Source organism: Perca fluviatilis, chromosome 20 (genome assembly GCF_010015445.1).
Source record: "Perca fluviatilis chromosome 20, GENO_Pfluv_1.0, whole genome shotgun sequence".
In the NCBI taxonomy this organism is placed as follows: domain Eukaryota; kingdom Metazoa; phylum Chordata; class Actinopteri; order Perciformes; family Percidae; genus Perca; species Perca fluviatilis.
In genome coordinates, this window is record NC_053131.1 from 24540291 (window position 1) to 24559668 (window position 19378).

The window sequence follows — 19378 nt, forward strand, 5'->3', positions numbered from 1 at the left end:
TATAGGGGTCAGGACTGCTCCTTTCCCAAAGATGTTTCCAATACAGGTAAAAAAAGAAAGCAAAAAGGAGGCTATGGTAGACTGTGAGACAGTGGTGAGGTTATATTTATATATTTTACTTTTGTGTGTAACATCTGTGCGTCAGTGAACTTTAAAGTGAGGTGGTGGTCCAGTTAATCAAAAGACTCTCTTACCCTGCAATAGAGTATTTGATAAGATAAAACATTCCAAACAGCAACAGGGTGATCTGAGCAGTATAAATATTAATAGCAATCCATCATATTAATAGTAACACCGCACAAAATACCATTTTAGCCATTGAGGACAGTCATGTTTCCTGTGTAGTGGTTTCAAACCTCAGGTTTAGTAGCACAGCAACAGGGCTAACTTTGCCAATCACACATGTGGTTTGTGTTTGTTGGGTGTGTGGCCAGCGAGCCTTTTAAAAATAGACTTTGGCCTTAATTGACACAAACAAGTAAAATTTGAAAACAAAATGTTGATGAACTTCTTACGAATCATTATTTTTTCTAAAAAAAATTCTTTGTTGAATGGAGGCCACACCATGGTCACATTTAGAAAGGAGACATAAATGAACAAGTCTATCAGAGTGCTCACACTTTTCTATACCTTCCAGACAACTCTGCTTTGGGCCGCATCTCTTCTCTTGTGGTGAACGGCTGCTGCTACAGAGCACACACCGCCAGGAAGTCAGTCCGAGCATTCACAGGAAGTGCACAGACACATGTGTTTAGAAGACTGCCACAGCATAGATTGAGTCTCACTTGATGAAACCACCTGAGCTCACTCTTTTTCCGTTAAAGCACATAACTGAGAGAGTGTCAATCTAGGAGGTTGGATGAACTACACAGTCTTTTAGTAAACTGGTTTCAAACATTTTATCCATTTCTGAATGCAGAATCTCATCATAAAAACACCTACAAGAGCCTCACCATTTTTGGAGATCAGCTTTTAGTAGGCCTTATGAGCCTTTAAGGGTATTCCTAGTTTCCCTTTGACCACAGTTGTTGCTACTTCTAAATGTGGTTGGAAATCACATTCTGTTACGCAATTGAATCGAGATACTATCAATATGCAGAAAGTTTTCCGACCCTCCTCCCTCCCCGCTTCACGATGCAGGTGCTGGCCTCTTTCATTTGAGCGGGTGCTGCTTTTGTTTTGCTTCTAATGCTTACTCATATACACTCATGTCTTTAACCAATTCAAATATCTTGCATTTTTAAGTTTGTTTCAATAAATACACTCTAAAACCAGCTTCCGCTAATGTGATGGCAAGTGGTATGATATGGGGGGGAAGGTCAAGTGAAACTATGTGCAGGGCAGAGGTGAGTGGCATGAGAAACTCAAGTCTGCAGAGCTTTACTGTAAAAGCATTCACTGAAGAATGAGGCCTCAAGGTACAATACCTCGACCTGTAGATTTTCCATATGATATTCATTTCCACTATTGGGGCCTAACGTCACACGTGAGGTCATCCGTGTCCTGAAGTATGCCACATTAGGATTGTGTCAACAGTCCCGGTTGTGCTCTAATTTCACGCAGCGGCTGCACTCCACCAAGGCATATTTGTTTTTTTGTTTGACTAATTACTGTATGTCCAACAATGTCTGTGGTTCTGCACATCCCTGTGGGGCCCCTTTCTTATGTTTGGATACACCAGGTCATGAATGTCTAGTGGCAGGTAAGAAGAGCCTATTGTGCAGGATGGCTTTAAGACCTAGGATGGATGACGGGGGATGGATCTGATGGAGCGTGTGGTGACATTCAGCCTGGACAAGATTGATAGTAGATTGTGCATAGACACATGCACAGAACCCAAAGTTAGAACCATGTAAAGTTAGAACCATGTAATAAACACATTTTAAATGCTAATAAAACAAAATTCACAAGTGACATATAAATGGCAAAGTCTCTTTAATATTGTGTTGTATGTGCATGAAAAAAGTTACATTTTAAGGCATTTCTCTTTTACACTCATTTGTCAAATACATTCATAATACAGTAGCTTGATTTCAAAATAATGCTAATAGTTTTATTTTTTTTACATGTAACAGTTGCAACCAATGTAAAATATCACTCAACAATAATATCTTATTCTTACTTGTTGTTACTAATAATATTAAGCTACATAATATGCATTTAACATGCCCTAAACCAAATACAGTTGGTCACTGTCCAGCCATGTATAGTTTCCAATTCGTGCTCTGCAGCATCTGGATATGGTATGGTATCTGGATATGGTAATGTAAAACAAAATGCTTTAGGCACAGCCTCCTGGGTCCTGCCACAGCAGTGGGGAGGCTAAAGGAGATATATTTGGTTCGTAAAGAAGAGGGGTAGAATTGCTGGAGGGTGACCTCCCACTTCCTTTGAGGGTAGTGGTAGGGACGGACAGTGCACCGATGAAGGCTTCAAACTGGAATACATTGCTGTTTAAAAGGACTCTGTTTAGTGTTGCTGAACATTTCCTTTCATCAGACCAGACTGGACCAGACGGGCCATCTTCATACTTTTTTTTAAAAGAAGAAGAAAAAAAGAGGTCAAGACTAGAGAAAATCTGTTTTTTGTGGTTCCTTCTGATTTAGCTTGCAACCCCTTGTCTGGGGCTCTGAAAGTGTTGTTTGAAAAAAAAAAAAAAAAAAAAAATACTCAGAACCAGTGTTAGTACTCAATTAAATTGATTATACCTTAAAATGTCCAATACACGCAACAACATCCTTTCCATTATATTTTTGATATGTTGAATGTCATCCGTTTTCTTTTTCTTCGCATAGGCAAAATAAAGGTATATTTCCACCGTAAATTGGTGCATTAAGTGTATCCAAATGCAGGAAATGAAGTTGTTGACGCTCAAAACTTCCCTGGGGGAGGACAGACCCCCCACTATGATATGCCCCCCATTCCCCTAAAGGCAGATTCTGGTCCATATATATAGGCCAATATATTCATATATATAGTACAGCATACACACTATAATACATTAGACTACACCACTGCTCTGAACCCTAGGTTGAGAACCACCATACCTGCAAACTCAGAAGGGCTGAAAAAGGCTTCTTCTATGGCAATTTTTTAGCAAGTGATTAGTCTCCCTGTAACTGTTTTGCACTTCTTTGGCACAAGTGAAACTTTTTTTTTTACAATACCAAATCCCTGGGCATAAGATATAATGCCCATTCCTTCCTGTACATTTCAGTCTACCCCTAAGCCTTCATCTATCTACTGTGATTAACATGACATGTAGCAAAGAACAGTCAACAGTAGAGCAGCCCGGGCTCCGTCCAGCAGGAAGGTGTGTCTGCATTAAGGGTGTGTGCCCCTACAGGTCTGCACACTGAGGCTTCCTCATGCATGACAAGCCAGGGTACACATTCATTTTCATTTCCACCCAGGGCACCAATAGCTGGCAGCCACTCTTCACTCTATCATCAGCTCCTGGTGAGGAAATAAGCCTAATATCTAGCCAACACAACACAGAGGAGGCCAACGGAACATTCTCAGAAACACGAACAAAGGGTTTTTAACACAGTGAGAAACGTCTGGAGTTGATGTTCATCTTGGTGAGGCCCAGGTGTTTGAGCGGGGTGGACAGGGCGAAGGCAGCCTTCATGGGGATGTCACACAGCAGGTCCGACTCCTCGCCACACTCCTCCAACTCGTATGTGGCATCATCCAGCATCTCCTTATGACGGCCACACACCTGCTCCACTTTCAGCCTGTGGATCTCCACACGCAGACGGATCAGCTGGCGGGCCAGCCGGTTGTCCTGAACCTGCATCTCCCTCTGAGGAGCAAGGGAGGAAGGGAGGTTGAAGAGAAAAGTGAGCATCAGTGAGATATCAGGAAATATGTGGAAGTTTGGATTTGGATTGCTCTTCATCCTCTTATCAAGGTGTGTAAATCACTGTCATGTGGAATGTATATGGGCTGCAGCCTGAGTGTGAGAAAACACACATCATATTGTTTGTTTAGGCTGTCAGCACTGCTTACAGTCAGTCATGCTCTCCCCTAATTTAAGTCAGGCATTCATGCCGAGCAGATCAGTGACACCTGAAGAGGTGACTATGTAACTTAGAGGAGTTAATAGGGAGATAGAGATCTGTTTCACATATGCATAGGGAACTGTACACTTTTTTGCCACATTATCTTATAAATAGATCGTTGGATAAAATAAAATGCTCACTCACCAGCTCTTTTCTCAGAAACACCAACGCATCATCGATGGTATCAAAGCCACATATATTGCGCACAACTAGCTCTGAGTTCTCATTTCTCAGAATTGCAGGCATGGAGACGACTTGTCCTCCCGAGTCCGGGCTGTCTGCAGGGTAACTTTCCCTCCACGGTCGACTCTCAACTCTCTCTTGCCACTCCAGATAGGACGGTCTGCGAGTCTGCAACTTCAGCTTTTCTGTTAGTGCTTTCACTCTGTCCAGATCTTCGGTGTCTCCCTCGGAGGACTCTCCTCCAAACGTTTTACAATCCATCGGCGCAGTGATGAATGCAGTCTTTGGGGATTCACGTGAAGCTCGCTTTCTGGATTAGCAGTTTGGCGATTGGAGCGCAAGAGCTCATTACCTCCTTTTATAGGGAGATAAGGGGCAGTGACCGCCCATACCGCAGAGGACAGAGAGGCTGGAGGATGCAAAAATAAACTACAAACAACAGTTGGCCTATAAAAAATAGTTAAATGTAGAAACACTGAAATGCTGCTTGCACTCTTGTATATCAGTAATACCAATGCAATAACATATTAGCCCATAACCTATATCATGATAATAATTTGAAATGGGGCATTCTGCACGTGAGTGCTTTTACTTTAAAAAGGCTAGCCTACTTGTAACACATTGTGCTGATGATAATATGTAGGTTACAATTACTAAGTAAACTATTTAAAGTAGTGTCTTTACTTGTGTTTAAGCATGTTTAGGCCTATACATTGTGATATTATAAGTAAAAAACTCAAATACCAAATCGTACCCCTGAACTATGCCAGACTAAGTGCTTGGGTCGTGGTTTAAGACCTGCTTTCTACGTTTGAGTAGTGCCCTTCATATATTCTAAGGGCACTAGCTACGTTTGAGTAGGCTATGCTGCCATCCAGTGGACATGTATTATGTGACAAGCACATCACCGCTGCTTCTCTCCCACTCTCCCCCCCCACGATGTGCAAAACTTTTATATGTGTGACACATCTCAGCTCTGCTGCTGTTTCGCAGGAAACGTGCACTTCCGTCTTGTTTAGCCTCACGCAACCCATCTTCGTATCCAGAGCATTCTCGTGCCCAGCCACCTGTGTGAGGGGAAGGTGTAGCAACACAAAGGGTCTGACTATGTTCAGAAAAAGAAATGAATCTATTTATAGGCTCCTTATCGTCGAGTACAACTGCTCTGCTACCAACAACTAACTGAGTGAAGAGAGGAGGAAGCTTTCACTTTATTACAAGAGAGGCGAGGAAGTGATTTGGCCCTAATTGTGCAGTAAAAGAAGTTCAGCAGCGGAGGGTTTTTTGCTTTGCGACGTGGAGCTGATGGAGTTTTCTGAGCATATCAAGACCGCCAATGTGGAGGATGTTGTGCTCCGACAGCCGCTACACCCGCCGAGCAGAGGCACCCTGTGCATCACCGGCCACCACCTGCTCTTCTCGGACAGGGAGGAGGGCAGCTCTCGGCAGGTTTTGCTGCTCCTCAGGAACATCGATGCCATTGAGAAAAGGTGACTGCAGCAAACATCTTATCAAGTAGTTTAATTGAGGCAGTGCAGCATGAAATCGAGATATAAAACAGCAGTTATTTGCTTCCAGTTGTTTCCAAATTGCAAACAGCATCAAATGTCATGTTTTTTTATCTGAGGTTAACATACTTAATGATGTGTTTGATTGCTTAATTAGAGCACTTAATAAGGGTTTATAGATCTTTCTATCACTCACAAACTTGGTCAAACAAAATCGCACTAATCAACATGACTGTCAGTGAATGCCTAATTCATGTTTAATTCCATCATCCTCTTCCAATCTTTTTAACCAGTGTGGAAAACCTTTTGGGCTACTCCTGCGTCTTCACTAATGCAGGCAACAGTCAAAAAAGGTTGGACATCATTTGTGTTTCCATGTATCTGCTGCTCTGATTGCCCACAGTGCTGAAGGAGGAAATTTGCTAACAATATTAGGCTACAGCATCCTCTCTTTCCTCACCCCCTGTCACCCACGTCGTGTTGTGTGTTGTTTGCCACTATAACGGCTTTTTTCTTAGCTTCGTGAGAGAGCCTAAGCATTGCTGAAATCCCTCCATGTATATTTTCGGTCAGCAGCAGAGAGTAGGGGTTGCACACCCATTTCCCAGCAAGAGAAAGCCCCGTCCTCCCACACAGCCGGCTGACTGGGTCCGCCTTCCTTTTCAGCTGCAACGCAAGTCAAACTTTCTACACAGCTAGTCAAAACACGGGCTGGTGTTGAGCAGTGCATCATGAAATCAAGATATAAAACAGCAGTTCTTTGCTTCCATTTGTTTCCGAATTGCCAAAAACATGACATTCGATTCAACAGAATTCAATTAATATCCTTAATGATGTGTTTGATTGCTTAATTACAGCACTTAATACCGGTTTATAGATCTTTCTAGCACTCACAAACTTGGTCAAACAAATAATCACACTAATCAACATGACTAATCAACACCAAAGCTGTCAGTGAATGTCTAATTAATGTTTAATTCCATCATCCTCTTCAAATCTTTTTAACCAGTGTGGAAAACCTTTTGGCTGACTCCTTCCTCTTCGCTAATGCAGGCAACAGTCAAAAAAGGTTGGACATCATTTGTGTTGCCATGTATCTGCTGCTCTGATTGCCCACAGTGCTGAAGGAGGAAATTTGCTAACAATATTACAGCATCCTCTCTTTCCTCACCCCCTGCCACACACGTCGTGTTGTGCGTTGCTTGCCACTAACGGCTTTTTCTTAGCTTTGTGAGAGAGCCTAAGCATTGCTGAAATCCCTCCATGTATATTTTCAATATTTTGACTGGGTTCGCCTTCCTTTTTAGCTGCAAGTCAAACTTTCTACACAGCTAGTCAAAACAGGGGCTGGTGAGAGGGGAAGTGGACACAGGGGTATTGTTTCCATTGTTTTGCCTAAGAATCATAGTGGTGTGTTTGTGTGTGTGTGTGTGTGTGTGTGTGTGTGTGTGTGTGTGTGTGTGTGTGTGTGTGTGTGTGTGTGTGTGTGTGTGTAGAATATCTGGATCTTCAGGGACGATTACTATCAAGTGTAAAGATCTGCACGTGCTCCAGCTTGACATCCCAGGCATGGAGCAGTGTCTCAACATTGCACGCTCTATCGAGGTATAAGGAAATCTGTATTTTCTGTCTTACCATGCGATCTTTCATACATTCTTTGAATACAGCATTTCTTATTTGTGCTTTTACACCTGATAACATTCTCTTTAATCCCTCTGTCTCTTTCTCCAGACCCTGTCCTGTCTGGACAGTGTGTCAGAGATGTACCCTTTCTTTTACAGACCTTCTGATGCCAACCTGCCGGACCAGTGGGGTCTCTCGTCCCCTGAAAAGCACTACAGTCAAATGAAGGAACTTGTAAGCAACATATAAGACTCTGTATCTTAAGAACTTGTTTCTGCTGCACATGGATATAATTACACATCGAACAAAACATATACACACACAGTGTCATCCCAACAGTGATCCAGCAACCCCATGACAGGAAAATGCCAGGGAAACAGGATATCCCTGTTGCTTAGCTTTCATTTTTTTCCCCTTAACTTCAGAATGTGCTGCACACAGCTTGAATTTGTGCTTAATGGACAGACGTCTTCCGCTGGGAATAGCATGTTGCTATAGTGAGGGGTGGATCCCGAGGGCAGCATTGTTGGGTATGTTTTATAGACACAATGTTCCCAGAACATGTAGGATATCTTTAGTTTTCATCAGGCTGCCTCTGGTGATATTACTTAAAACGGTTGGAGCTTGCATGTCTACACACATCCGTCCAGCTGATTCCTGCCACTTCCATTAGAGTTGAGCTTTATGTAATGTGGTTTTTCAAATAGAGTTTAAAAGGGAACAGCTTGACATTTTGGGAAATACACCTATTTGCTTTCTAGAGTTAGATGGGAAGATTGATACCACAATATCTGTCTGTTAAATATGTGGCAGCAGTGCCGTAGTGATCAAGTGCAATAGAAGGTGGACCCACCCATGTTAGAGCTGTTTTCCTGTTTCCCTTTGGTAACCTTTGACATAAAGCTGTTAGAGTCCACGCAGGGTCATAAACATGAATGTGCTGTGTGCAGGTTACGTGACTTATGCGTATTAAAGTTCACATTTTCCAAACCGTCAATGTGACCAGCCTTCATCGTCCTCTCTCTCCTCTGTTTGCAGCATGATCGGTGGAGACTAAGCACCGTGAACAGAGATTACTTAGTGTGTCCCTCTTACCCTCCAGCTGTCATCGTCCCCAAGAACATAGATGATGACATGTTGGAGAAGGTGGCCAAATTCAGACAGGGAGGACGCTTCCCTGTCCTCTGCTACTACCATAGGAAGAATGGCACGGTGAGGGGCTTTCATTTGTCTCCACTGCTAGACTGAAAGTCATACATGCAACTAAACAATTGTAATCTAACTTGTCAGGTAATTATGCGCAGCAGTCAGCCGCTGACGGGAGCCAATAGGAAGCGCTGCAGGGAAGATGAGCAACTCCTCCAGGCTGCGATTGAAGGCTCAGACAAAGGTTACATTATTGACACGCGCTCCAGTCAGCAGGCGCTGCAGGCAAGCATGACAGGCGGAGGGTTTGAGTCCAAATCGTGTTATAGCAGCTGGAAGAGACTGCACAGACAAATGGAGAGGTTTGTGAAAAGTGTGGATGGTGCTGTTCACCATTTTATGATGTCCCATCAAACTAACCTACTCCACCTCATTGTCTTTCTGTGCGTGTACAGGGGTAAAGCACTGCAGGAGAGTCTAATTAAACTGGTGGAGGCCTGTGGTGACGAGTACCATAATATGGACCGTTGGCTCAGTAAGCTTGAAAATTCAAAGTGGCTGTCTCACGTCCAAACTGCCCTGTCAACTGCTGGCCTGCTGGCGGAGTGTGTGGAAAGGTAGGACTACACCCATGCTGTGTATCTGTGTTGGGATCATTACAGTCAGTGTCAATTTTATTTGTATAGCACCTTTAATTACACGTAAGCCCAAAGCGCTTTACATTTATAACAGCATACACATTCAAACAAAGCATGAATAGAAATAAGAATACATACGTCAACAAGTCAATCAACAAGACATACAAGTGTGACCATACAAATTCATACACACACATACTGTAATTAAACATGCCTGAGAAAATAAAAAGGTTTTGGGTTTGCTTTTGAATGTGCACACAGTTGTGACTGACCTCAGGTCATCAGGCAGCTTGTTCCAGAGAGCAGGACCACAGTAACTGAAGGCTCCCCCACCGGACCTGGATCTTATTCTGGGTACAGCTAAAAGGCCTCTGCCTGATGACCGGAGTGTGCACTTATCTCAAAAACATATTCTTGTCTAATGGCACTATTCCATTACATGGTACCTGCTCTACTCGCCTTTTTTGGATTTCCATTACGAAAAAAAGTACCTGGTACCTGCTTAACAGGTACTTTTTTTAGTACCACCTCAGTCGAGGTTCCAAGCGAGCGATACCAAAAGGTGACGTGAAAGCGACGGGGGTCCTGAACAAACCCGCCATTTTTAAATAGTTTAGCCAGCTGTGTTGTTTTTTTTGCTGCCTCCAGCTTCATTTGAAACAAAACGTGTCTTCTGGCTGTGGCAACAACAACGCACCTTTGACGTTCTGTGTGTGTGTCGCGTTAGGTCACGGCAGTTTACTGCGGCGCCGACCTGATGACCAGCCACGCTGAGGCGGTACTAAAATCTGCAATGGAAAACGGACGCACAGTGCGTCGAGTCGAGGCGAGTAGAGTCGAGCAGGTACCATGTAAAAAAAAAAAAACGCCATAAAGGGACAGTTTGGCAAAATAATTTTTGTCACTTACTTTAAAATTGAAGGGGAAGGAAAGCAAAGATATTAAAATCAAATATCAAAGACACATCTTACTCATATAAAACCTGTTATCAGCGCTTATAGAGAACTTGTAATTGCTTGAATAAATGCGTGTATGACTTGTCTTATACAAGTAGAGGACAGGACTGTACTGTAGTACATCTATTGGGTTTTGTCCAGGGACGGTCATTCAGTCCTGGTTTACGGCTCTGAAGGGAAAGACTCCACTTTGCTCATCAGCACTCTGGCTCAGCTCATCATGGACCCATACTGCCGCACACTGGAGGGCTTCCTCGCTCTGCTGGAGAGGGAGTGGGTACAGGTGAGTGTATGTGTATGTACAAAAATGTCTAATTAGTACGCCTTTGGGATACAAAAAAAAGCTAATCACATTAAAGGTGCTGTAGGTAGGTTCCGAAACCCCCCCCCCCCCATTTAAAACAACAACCCCCCCCCCCTTTCTTTCCCCCCCCCCCCCCCCCCCCCCCCCCAAGCCCCTCCCCCCACAAGGGAGAATGAATGCGTGTGCATAAGCAGTGATTGGGGTTAGACACCCCCCCTGGCCCTGATTGGTGCATCTGAACAGGGAGCTGTGGATTTTTGCAAATCACAGTACAGGCTGTATTTGGTGCCAGAGGAGCCAGATTATTTTTTTTATTACCTGCTTCATGTAGTTCTACTGGAACATAGGGTCAGTTTCAGCAAATATGACAGAAAGTTAGTTTTATAAGTCTTATCTACTGCACCTTTAAATAAAGCTTAATGTTCAGTTTAACTCTTTTCAGTAGAATTAAGAACTTAAAGCACGCCCCAAAGTAGGAGCATTTTTGTTACTTTTAGCATTCACAGTTTTGCTGCGGGGCTGTCGACTGTTTTTCAAGCACAATCTCACATGTGGTTATGGCCAGATCTCTTGCTGAAAGGATATTGCTCCACAGTCTACCCTTAATAGGAAATGTGCTGAAGAAAAAAACTAATATTCAGTGTGCTGCATGTAGAGGTCACAGAGTTAACTCGTTCCTCTTCAACTCTTGTACCTGGTGACTCTGTTTCCAAATGTTTACCTCCAACAATTGTGTAGCATTTCTCAAAATCTATGAGCTAATTTTTGTGATCATCATCCTTAAATATTTTATAATCCACAAGTGCTCACTGTTTGGAAGCTTTCATAGCTAAAAAAAAAAAAAAAGAAAACATAATTTGTTTTTTCTACACAAGAACCAGGAAACAATATTTTCAATTTTACAGACCAACCAAAAACTCAACAAACAACTGACATCTCATGTTCAGAAGATTCAATCATATGGAGGAAAGTAGCTGTTGATGATTTAGAGTTAATTAGAGACTGACAAGACTGAAGTACATTGACTAACCAACTTACAAAGTACAAGTACAAATTGATCAGTAAGTCATAAGAGTTCAACTGTGCCCCAGCATGAGCCACCTTTAATAAGTTGGAATGGCCACAGAAAAGGAATAGGTGTGTACTGTATGCATGTTTATATGAGTAAGTGTTCTTCTCTCCAGGCAGGACACCCATTCCAGCAGCGATGTGCCCACTCGGCCTACTCCCATGCCCGTCTCCAGCAGGAGTCCCCGGTCTTCCTGCTGCTGCTGGACTGTGTGTGGCAGCTGTGGCGTCAGTTCCCCCTGGCACTGGGCTTCTCTGAGGCGCTGCTCCTGAGGCTGGCGACTGAGGCCTACGCGTCTAACTATGGCACCTTCCTGTGTAACAGCCATCAGGAGAGGTCAGTCGCACTTCACAGCGTTGGGGAATTGATGGTTGACACAAAGCTCAACAGTTTCATTCTTACAAACAATCTTTACGTCCAAGGTGACATTTCCCCTCACTTTTCCCTCTCAGGTGTGTTCTAGGACTGAAGGAGAACACTCACTGTTTGTTCCAGGCACTGTTGAGGCCCAGGGAGAGAGACTGCTACTCTAACCCCTTGTATGAGCACACTGAGCTGGCAATCTGGCCCTCAGTCCACCCTCAGTCCCTACAGCTTTGGAGAGGTGATGTATTCAAACATGATCTCGTTTCTTTTTTCTTCCTGTGGTTACTTTCAGTAGAGATGCTCATTCAACATCCTCTAATGTAAGCCCAGTGCTTTCGTTATTCAGAGTTGTATGCCTACTAGAGATGTTCCGATACTGATACCAGTATCCAGTATACTGGAGTTTATGCACCGATCCGATACCACGTAATAAAGCCCTAAAGAAAATCTACGTTAAAGTAGTTTATTAATGTTCTTTTTCCGTTATAACTGACTGTCAAACTGGATAATAAAAGAAAGTTCTCGACTACATTGTTTGTGTTTGTTTTCATTTTTTTTTTTTTTTTTTTTTATTTACAGAGTTTAACCTGAGCCAGACAGACAACAAAGATAGAAATAATATCACATCCATACAGGGATAGTAGTATACAGTTGTTAAAACATAATAAAATATATGACACACTGGTATCGGCTCAGTACTTGGTATCGGCCGATACGCAAGTTTAGGTATCGGAATCGATATCGGGAAGCAAAAAATGGTATCGGACCATCTCTAATGCCTACGGTGTTGCTAACTTCTATGATTCTGGGATTTTATTTATTAAGTGTTGACGCTGACTCAAGCCCATGTTTTATCCTAAGGCTTTTTTCTGAGGCGGACCCCACAGGCTCGTCACCTTGAAGAGGTTCAGGAGGAAATAAGGAACATGGTCATTAAGTGGGGGAAACAGGCTGATGCCCTGTCAGTATGTGAAGGAGTGAAGATGTTCAGCCTGAACATGTAGAACATGTTTTTAGGAGGAATGTTAATGTGCAATGCCGTTTGACTGTAGAATTGTTGTTTAAAATTTTGTAACAACTTGCTGTGTTTTAATGTACAGTGATTTTTTTTTTTTTCATAAAAAAATAGTGTAAAAAAATTTAATTGTTGATGTCATTTGATGCTGTTTAGATCTATATATTTTCACACCATATTTTAGGGCTTAACAAACTATATTTTTAACGCATGTTTTTTTTTTGCTTTATAAAAAAATATTTTCTGACATATATTCCCCATGGATTTTATGAATAGAAGAAGGTTTTATAACTGACACACCTCCCAGTCCTGTTAACCTCAGCTAAACTCACTTCACAATACAAATCCCTGTACACTGCAAGTCCGCATGTTTGCACACACGGAGCTTTGCAAGCTGGAGACTGTAGTCCTGTTTAATCAAGAGCCGCGAGTGTACAATGTGGACAAGAACCACATAGCCCAGCAAGACTTTCTACATCTGCTTATTTTTCCAGTGGTTACTGGGTGAACTGAAACATTGACCAGTTGGATGGTAATCTTTTAATTCTGACACTTAAATGCCTCTTATCAGCTCTTATTTGGTAGGAATAGTTTTGGGTTTACTAACCTAAGTTGCATCGGCTGGTTTTGGACCAAGAATCATCTGTCTGGGATTTCTGATTTTGTCAGCTCACAGGTAAAAATGTTTATTTTTTATTTTTTGTCCTATTAAGTTCAATTTGTGTCTGTAATATTATTCTATTCAACTTGTGTATGCCCCAATGATCACTACCACAATGTAGAAGTTCTGTGTCATCAGTTATGGTTTAATTTAAATTTTCTAAGGACTGCTACTGGACATGCAACCGGGGGTCTGTGTGCCCATTGCGGCTGCGCTGGGCCTGTTTTGCCGAGGTTGTCTCAGCAGGGCGCGGAGTTTGCCCGGTCGCAGCATCAGCTGTTTGCCTAGGCAGATGAGCAGGTGGAACAGCCGTGAGACCTGCAGCCCTCCACCTCCTCAGGAAAACCCCCGTGTCCTCATCACGGGTAATGCAAATGCTATTTTCTGTCATGAACTCATAATAGCTAAAGATGGAAAGAAAGGTGGACTTTTCCACAGCTACACAAACACTGAACCTGTGAAGCTGCCATTGTTTTCTACCACTTTCACTGTGCAGCCACTGTTTTGTACTGTTGGCCGCAGAGCAGTTACAATAGGGGTTAAGGTGCCTTTCTCAAGGGCACCTTTTCAGGGAGCTGAGAGAGTTATTCACTTCCAAGCAGATCCTTTGTTTAAATTAAATAAAATGCAAGAGAGTCCCTAGGATGGATTCATTTTGTGGCATCAATGGCATGAGTGGAATACTGGACACATGCTGTCGTTTTTTTCTTTTCGAGTTGTTTTCACTGTGGACCGGCAGCAGGACCCCATTTTGACTCATCACAATAGGGTGTGTACAGACAGTGCTCGTGACATAAAAGAGCCAATGAGTGACTGTGGGGAGAATAATAGTCTGCTGTCACTTTTTGTCCCAGGACAAAGCGTTGGAACAAACAAAAAGCTGAAGCGTGGTGCACCAAAAACATTGATACCATTTTCATACCAAACTCCAAACGTTGTCTTGTTTTCTCAGGACAGATACACCAACATATTAAACTTTGTCTATGTGTGCAGGTGGTCTTGGGCAGTTAGGTGTGGGACTGGCACAGTTACTGAGGTGAGACATGTAGAAATTCCTGAGATATTAAAGTCAAAATGTGTTTGGAATTTTGAATGTCATCATATCTGTATTAATGTCTAGGAAACAGTACGGAACAGAGAATGTAATCCTGTCAGACATTAAGAAGCCTCCACCTGACGTTTTCAGCAGTGGTATGCAAAACCAAATCAAGTTCTTTTGACCTTCAATGTTGTGTTTTACTCACACAATTTACATCCTTCTTCAATTTACATTTAACAGAATGTACAGCTTATTTCCCTGCTGTTTAAATCATTGGTTACTTTCTTTTCATTGATCTCTCTCCACCTTCTTCTCTTTTCCTAATAGGCCCATTTGTATATGCTGATGTGTTGGACTACAAACATCTCCGAGAACTGATTGTAAATTATCGTGTCACTTGGCTGATCCACTACAGTGCTCTGCTAAGTGCTGTTGGCGAAGCTAATGTGGCTTTGGCACGCAAGATCAACATCACAGGTCTGCTGAATAGACAGACACACATTTACATGTACCACATTTTTAGGGATTATTATGTTTAAACTCCACTTTGGATGGTCTGCTGTCTGTCATCTAGGTCTTCATAATGTGCTGGACTTGGCCCTAGAGAACTGCCTGCGCCTCTTTGTCCCCAGCACCATTGGAGCATTTGGTCCCTCTTCTCCACGTGATCCGGCCCCTGACCTCTGTGTCCAAAGACCTCGAACCATTTACGGCGTGTCCAAAGTGCATGGAGAACTGATGGGGGAGGTGTGTCTATCTTAAAATGCACATGAATACACATGCACGTAGTATCCTGATACATCCATTAGTAAAATATTAAGAGATCTCAATATTCTTTGTCTTTTTCTTTAGTATCTCCATCATAAATATGGTCTGGACTTCCGCTGCCTACGTTACCCAGGTGTGATATCAGTCAACACACCTCCGGGAGGAGGAACAACAGGTATTGCATCACTTCACATCTGCACATGCCACGCATCTATATTCAGTGTAATCATCTTGATGTTATAGATTAGGCACTCCGAACCTCTGTCTTCACAGACTATGCAGTTCAGATCTTCCACGATGCTCTCAGCACAGGTCACCATGAGTGCTACCTGCGTCCTGACACCCGCCTTCCCATGATGCATATCTCTGACTGCCACCGTGCCACTGTAGAGTTCATGCAGGCTCCAGAGTGCCAGCTGTCTCTGCGTACCTACAACATCGCCGCCATGAGCTTCACTCCAGAAGAGGTGGCCCAAGAAATCCGCAAGCATCTCCCTCACCTCAAAGTCACCTACAATCCTGACTCTGTCCGCCAGACCATCGGTATGAAGTGGTACACATACCTACACACAAAATCTGTGTGGGATTGTACATTTGATTTATTGATGATTTTCTCACTTGCTCAAGGAGAGCTAATATCATTCATGTTCATTCATTCATTCAACCTTTATTTATCCTCGAGAGATCATTGAGGGGCGACCCTCATTTTCAAAATCGAGTCAGATTACAAAGACAAATACAGAACAACACAGAAAGTACAACCATAAGAAATATAGAAAGACAATAAAACATTCAGAATTGGAAAAGTATTTGATAAATACATTAGGATAATAGGGATGCAAAAGAAAATACAATTATGTAAAGCAGTTACAAGTAGAAGTGTGCAGGTTTAAAACCAGTCTTCTAAATTGTCCAAAAGGCACAATTGAGTTGATTTTAAGAAAGTGCTGTAATGACATGTTAACATGTTAAAGTGTGTGGCATTTTAAGAGAAAGCTACATCTGTACGGTCTTTTCTTGGATGGAACTGAAAGTAATGACTTTTTACTTTAAATTGTATCTTGTTTTATTTTGAAATGATTTGTGGCATTGATGTTGCTATCGTTAAATTAGAACTGATATGATGGAAGTAATGTGGTCATCTTGCTTGTCATTTTGCAGCAGACAGCTGGCCTGTGAGGTTTGATGACTCCAATGCCAGGAAAGATTGGGGCTGGGCACCAGTCTTCGGGCTCGACGGACTGGTGTCAGACATGCTGCGCTCCATTCGAGACAAGAGGAAAAGCGAGGGTTTGCCAGTCAGCTAGCAAAACCTGCTCCGCAAAGACAGACCAATGCCCTACCCCTGACTTTCCTTTAGGCTGCATTTACCCACACTTCCTTTTCCTTCACTTTCACATGTTGTCAACCAGTATCCTCCGTTACTCTGGAACAGATGCTCTCAATATACAGTGGACAGTGAGATGTCATACACATGCACTCAAACACACACATTTCAGTCTTTTTTAGGGAATAATATACTGTCAAACCTTCCCTCCATCTTTGTTGTTTTTAATCGTTATCATGGTATAAGCATCACTTTACACACGTTGCCTCAGACAGAACAGAAAAAGATTTCCAAATGCCATGTTAATCACATCAATGGACACAACGTTACAATGTCTATGAAAATGTCTAATACAATATGGACCAGTTGCACACTTAGAGTAACACATTTGTTGGACACTTTGATTCCAGGATCATCAGGAATGGCTGGCTAAGTTAACTCTGGACTGTAATGACTTACTACGGATTCTGGCTGTTTTTAAAGGCAGTGTTTTCTAATATAGTCTATCAAGTGAATATCACACACTGTATACAATCCCACTACCCTTGCTGTGGCATCTAACAAGAAGCCTTTATTTTTGCCTCTTTTTTTTTGCCAGAAGTGTTATTTTAAATTATGATTGAGCACCAATATCAAATTAAGCCTTATTTACTGTAGTGTACTTTGGAAAGCAATGTATAAAAATGCAGTGTATTTTAAATCAGACCTTGAATAATAATTAAAAAAAAAGGATTTACCCAAACAGCAGTGATTATTGTAAATTGTTGATTTCGTATTCTACATAGAATGTGATTTTCCTACTAAGTAGGATGTTGTTGAGGATAGTATTGTTATATATTACTGATAGCATTGGTTATGGTGGTAACTAGATATAATTTTAAGGTAGGCCTACTTGTACTTCTACTCTACTGAGAATTATTGTAGTTTTTACTTAACATTTATTTCACCAACATACACTACCGGTCAAAAGTTTTAGAACACCCCACTTTTTCCAGGTTTTTATTGAAATTCATGCAGTTCAATGTCTTATTGTACTCTGAAATGAAAGAATAGAACAAATGAACAATTTAAGTTAAAAAAAGAAATCATGGAATCAATTTATAAACCAAAATGTATTCTACATTTTTGACTCATCAAAGTAGCCCCCTTTGGCAGATATAACAGCTGAACACATTCTACAATGGAAATCAAATATTCTTCAGAAAGTTCTTTCCAACTCTGTTGCAGAAGTTCCCATAAATGTGTAGCACTTGTAGTTTGCTTTGCTTTCACTTTTCTGTCCAGTTCATCCCAAACCAGCTCAATGGGGTTTAAGTCTGGTGACTGTGCTGGCCACTCCATGTTTTTAAGCTTACCATCTTGTTCTTTTTTGCTAAGGTAGTTCTGGCATAGCTTGGACTTATGTTTTGGGTCATTATCTTGCTGTAGGATGAACCCCTGACCAACTAGGCGCATACCAGAGGGTACTGCATGGCGCTGCAAAATGCTGTGGTAGCCGTTTTGGTTCAGGGTGCCTTTCACTCTGTACAAATCACTGACCGTGGATCCAGCAAAACAGCCCCAGACCATCACGCTTCCTCCTCCATGTTTGACAGTTGATGTCACACACTGAGGAACCATCCTTTCACCTACTGTACGGCGTACAAAAATCCTGTGTGATGAACTGAAGATAACACCTTCTTCCAGTCTTCAGTAGTCCATTGACGATGTTTCTTGGCCCGGGCAAGCCTCTTTTTCTTATTCTACATCTTAGCAATGGCTTTCTTGCTGCAACTCGACCTATCAAACCTGCAGCTCCAAGTCTTCTCTTTACAGTTGAAACTGAGACTTGTTTATTACGACCACTATTAGGCTGTGCTTGAAGCTGTTGTCCTGTGAGCCGCCTATCACGCAAGCTGTTGACTCTCAGAAACTTGTCTTCTGATTCGGTCGTGGCTTTGGGTCTGCCAGACCTCTTCCTGTCAGAGTTTCCCCCAGTTTCTAAGTGCCTTTTGATGGTGAAGAATACTGTACTCAGTGACACCTTGACTTTCTTCGCAATTTCTCTGTAGGAAAGACCAACATTCTTAAGTGTTATGATGGTCTCTCTCTCTTCCAGTGTTAATTGCTTTTTTCCTGCCATTTTTATGGCAACACACTACTTTCTGCAGTACAATACTGTTCAAATAATGCTCACAAGGGTATGGTGCTACAGTGTGTTCCAACAATACTTTTATACAAACAGAGGGGGTTGTAAGTAGTCCAGACAAGTTGGAACACCTGTGGGAATTGGTAGCACCAACTTTCACAGCTTGATCAACCTCCATTGCTGCAGAACAGCTTTACATTGTTAACCCATTTCTTGTTCCCTGAAAAAGGCCCTTTTGTAAAATTCTGAAATGTACATTATTTTTCAGTTTTGGGTAACCTTACTTTTTTTTTTTAACTTCAGGCAGTTCACCACTTACCTTTGTACCATTTCAAGCTATTCATTGGACTTGAACTGCTGACATTTCAATAAAAAACAAAAAGAATTGAGGTGTTGTAAAACTTTTGACCGGTAGTGTAAATAGTTACTTTGTAAATTTTGATTTACAAATAAACTATGTTGCACTGCCACCTCGATCAGCTATACATTAAAAATCTACTTACAGATTAATGCATCAATAATTATAAACTTATGATACAAGATATATATATATATAATACTAAAACACTCAGAAAGGGGGCAT

The 19378-nt window shown here is 42.0% G+C and overlaps 3 protein-coding genes across 10 annotated transcripts; 2 read left to right on the forward strand and 1 right to left on the reverse strand.

Moving 5' to 3' along the window:
- Window positions 1-2709: 2709 nt before the first annotated feature.
- On the reverse strand, window positions 2710-4592 carry fam167b (family with sequence similarity 167 member B). The gene is made up of 2 exons (XM_039786461.1): window positions 4209-4592; window positions 2710-3805 (listed from the first exon to the last, which is right to left on the reverse strand). The coding sequence occupies exons 1-2, from the start codon at window positions 4506-4508 to the stop codon at window positions 3542-3544; spliced, it is 564 nt and encodes a 187-aa protein (XP_039642395.1). The 5' UTR covers window positions 4509-4592; the 3' UTR covers window positions 2710-3541.
- A 259-nt stretch (window positions 4593-4851) lies between these two features.
- Window positions 4852-12960, forward strand: zgc:154055 (uncharacterized protein LOC556036 homolog). Of its 8 annotated transcripts, none has more exons than XM_039786455.1 (12): window positions 4852-5737; window positions 6049-6108; window positions 6765-6824; window positions 7252-7360; window positions 7537-7612; window positions 8417-8590; window positions 8669-8886; window positions 8980-9141; window positions 10260-10401; window positions 11607-11827; window positions 11944-12095; window positions 12719-12960. In XM_039786455.1, the coding sequence occupies exons 1-12, from the start codon at window positions 5584-5586 to the stop codon at window positions 12859-12861; spliced, it is 1671 nt and encodes a 556-aa protein (XP_039642389.1). In that variant the 5' UTR covers window positions 4852-5583; the 3' UTR covers window positions 12862-12960. The 8 variants fall into 8 exon arrangements, with proteins under 8 accessions (XP_039642389.1, XP_039642392.1, XP_039642386.1 ...); XM_039786452.1 differs by having other exon boundaries at window positions 4854-5737; window positions 7487-7612; XM_039786458.1 differs by lacking the exon at window positions 6049-6108 and having other exon boundaries at window positions 4853-5737.
- Window positions 12961-13119: 159 nt separating this feature from the next.
- tdh2 (L-threonine dehydrogenase 2) lies at window positions 13120-17409 on the forward strand. The gene is made up of 9 exons (XM_039786460.1): window positions 13120-13548; window positions 13698-13898; window positions 14527-14569; window positions 14654-14724; window positions 14900-15049; window positions 15147-15319; window positions 15425-15515; window positions 15614-15883; window positions 16502-17409. The coding sequence occupies exons 2-9, from the start codon at window positions 13712-13714 to the stop codon at window positions 16645-16647; spliced, it is 1131 nt and encodes a 376-aa protein (XP_039642394.1). The 5' UTR covers window positions 13120-13548; window positions 13698-13711; the 3' UTR covers window positions 16648-17409.
- The last annotated feature ends 1969 nt before the right edge of the window (window positions 17410-19378 follow it).

Bases quoted from the DNA above. Each gene is read 5' to 3' on its own strand.
- fam167b (XM_039786461.1), bottom strand. From the start codon at position 4,508: ATGGATTGTAAAACGTTTGGAGGAGAGTCCTCCGAGGGAGACACCGAA. The intron at 3,806-4,208 runs GTGAGTGAGCAT...CTTGCTCCTCAG, and splicing joins TGTTTCTGAGAAAAGAGCTG to AGGGAGATGCAGGTTCAGGA.
- zgc:154055 (XM_039786452.1), top strand. From the start codon at position 5,553: ATGGAGTTTTCTGAGCATATCAAGACCGCCAATGTGGAGGATGTTGTG. The intron at 6,109-6,764 runs GTTGGACATCAT...CTTTTTAACCAG, and splicing joins GCAGGCAACAGTCAAAAAAG to TGTGGAAAACCTTTTGGCTG. The intron at 8,887-8,979 runs GTTTGTGAAAAG...GTGCGTGTACAG, and splicing joins CTGCACAGACAAATGGAGAG to GGGTAAAGCACTGCAGGAGA.
- tdh2 (XM_039786460.1), top strand. From the start codon at position 13,712: ATGCAACCGGGGGTCTGTGTGCCCATTGCGGCTGCGCTGGGCCTGTTT. The intron at 13,899-14,526 runs GTAATGCAAATG...CTATGTGTGCAG, and splicing joins CCCCCGTGTCCTCATCACGG to GTGGTCTTGGGCAGTTAGGT. The intron at 14,570-14,653 runs GTGAGACATGTA...ATTAATGTCTAG, and splicing joins GGACTGGCACAGTTACTGAG to GAAACAGTACGGAACAGAGA.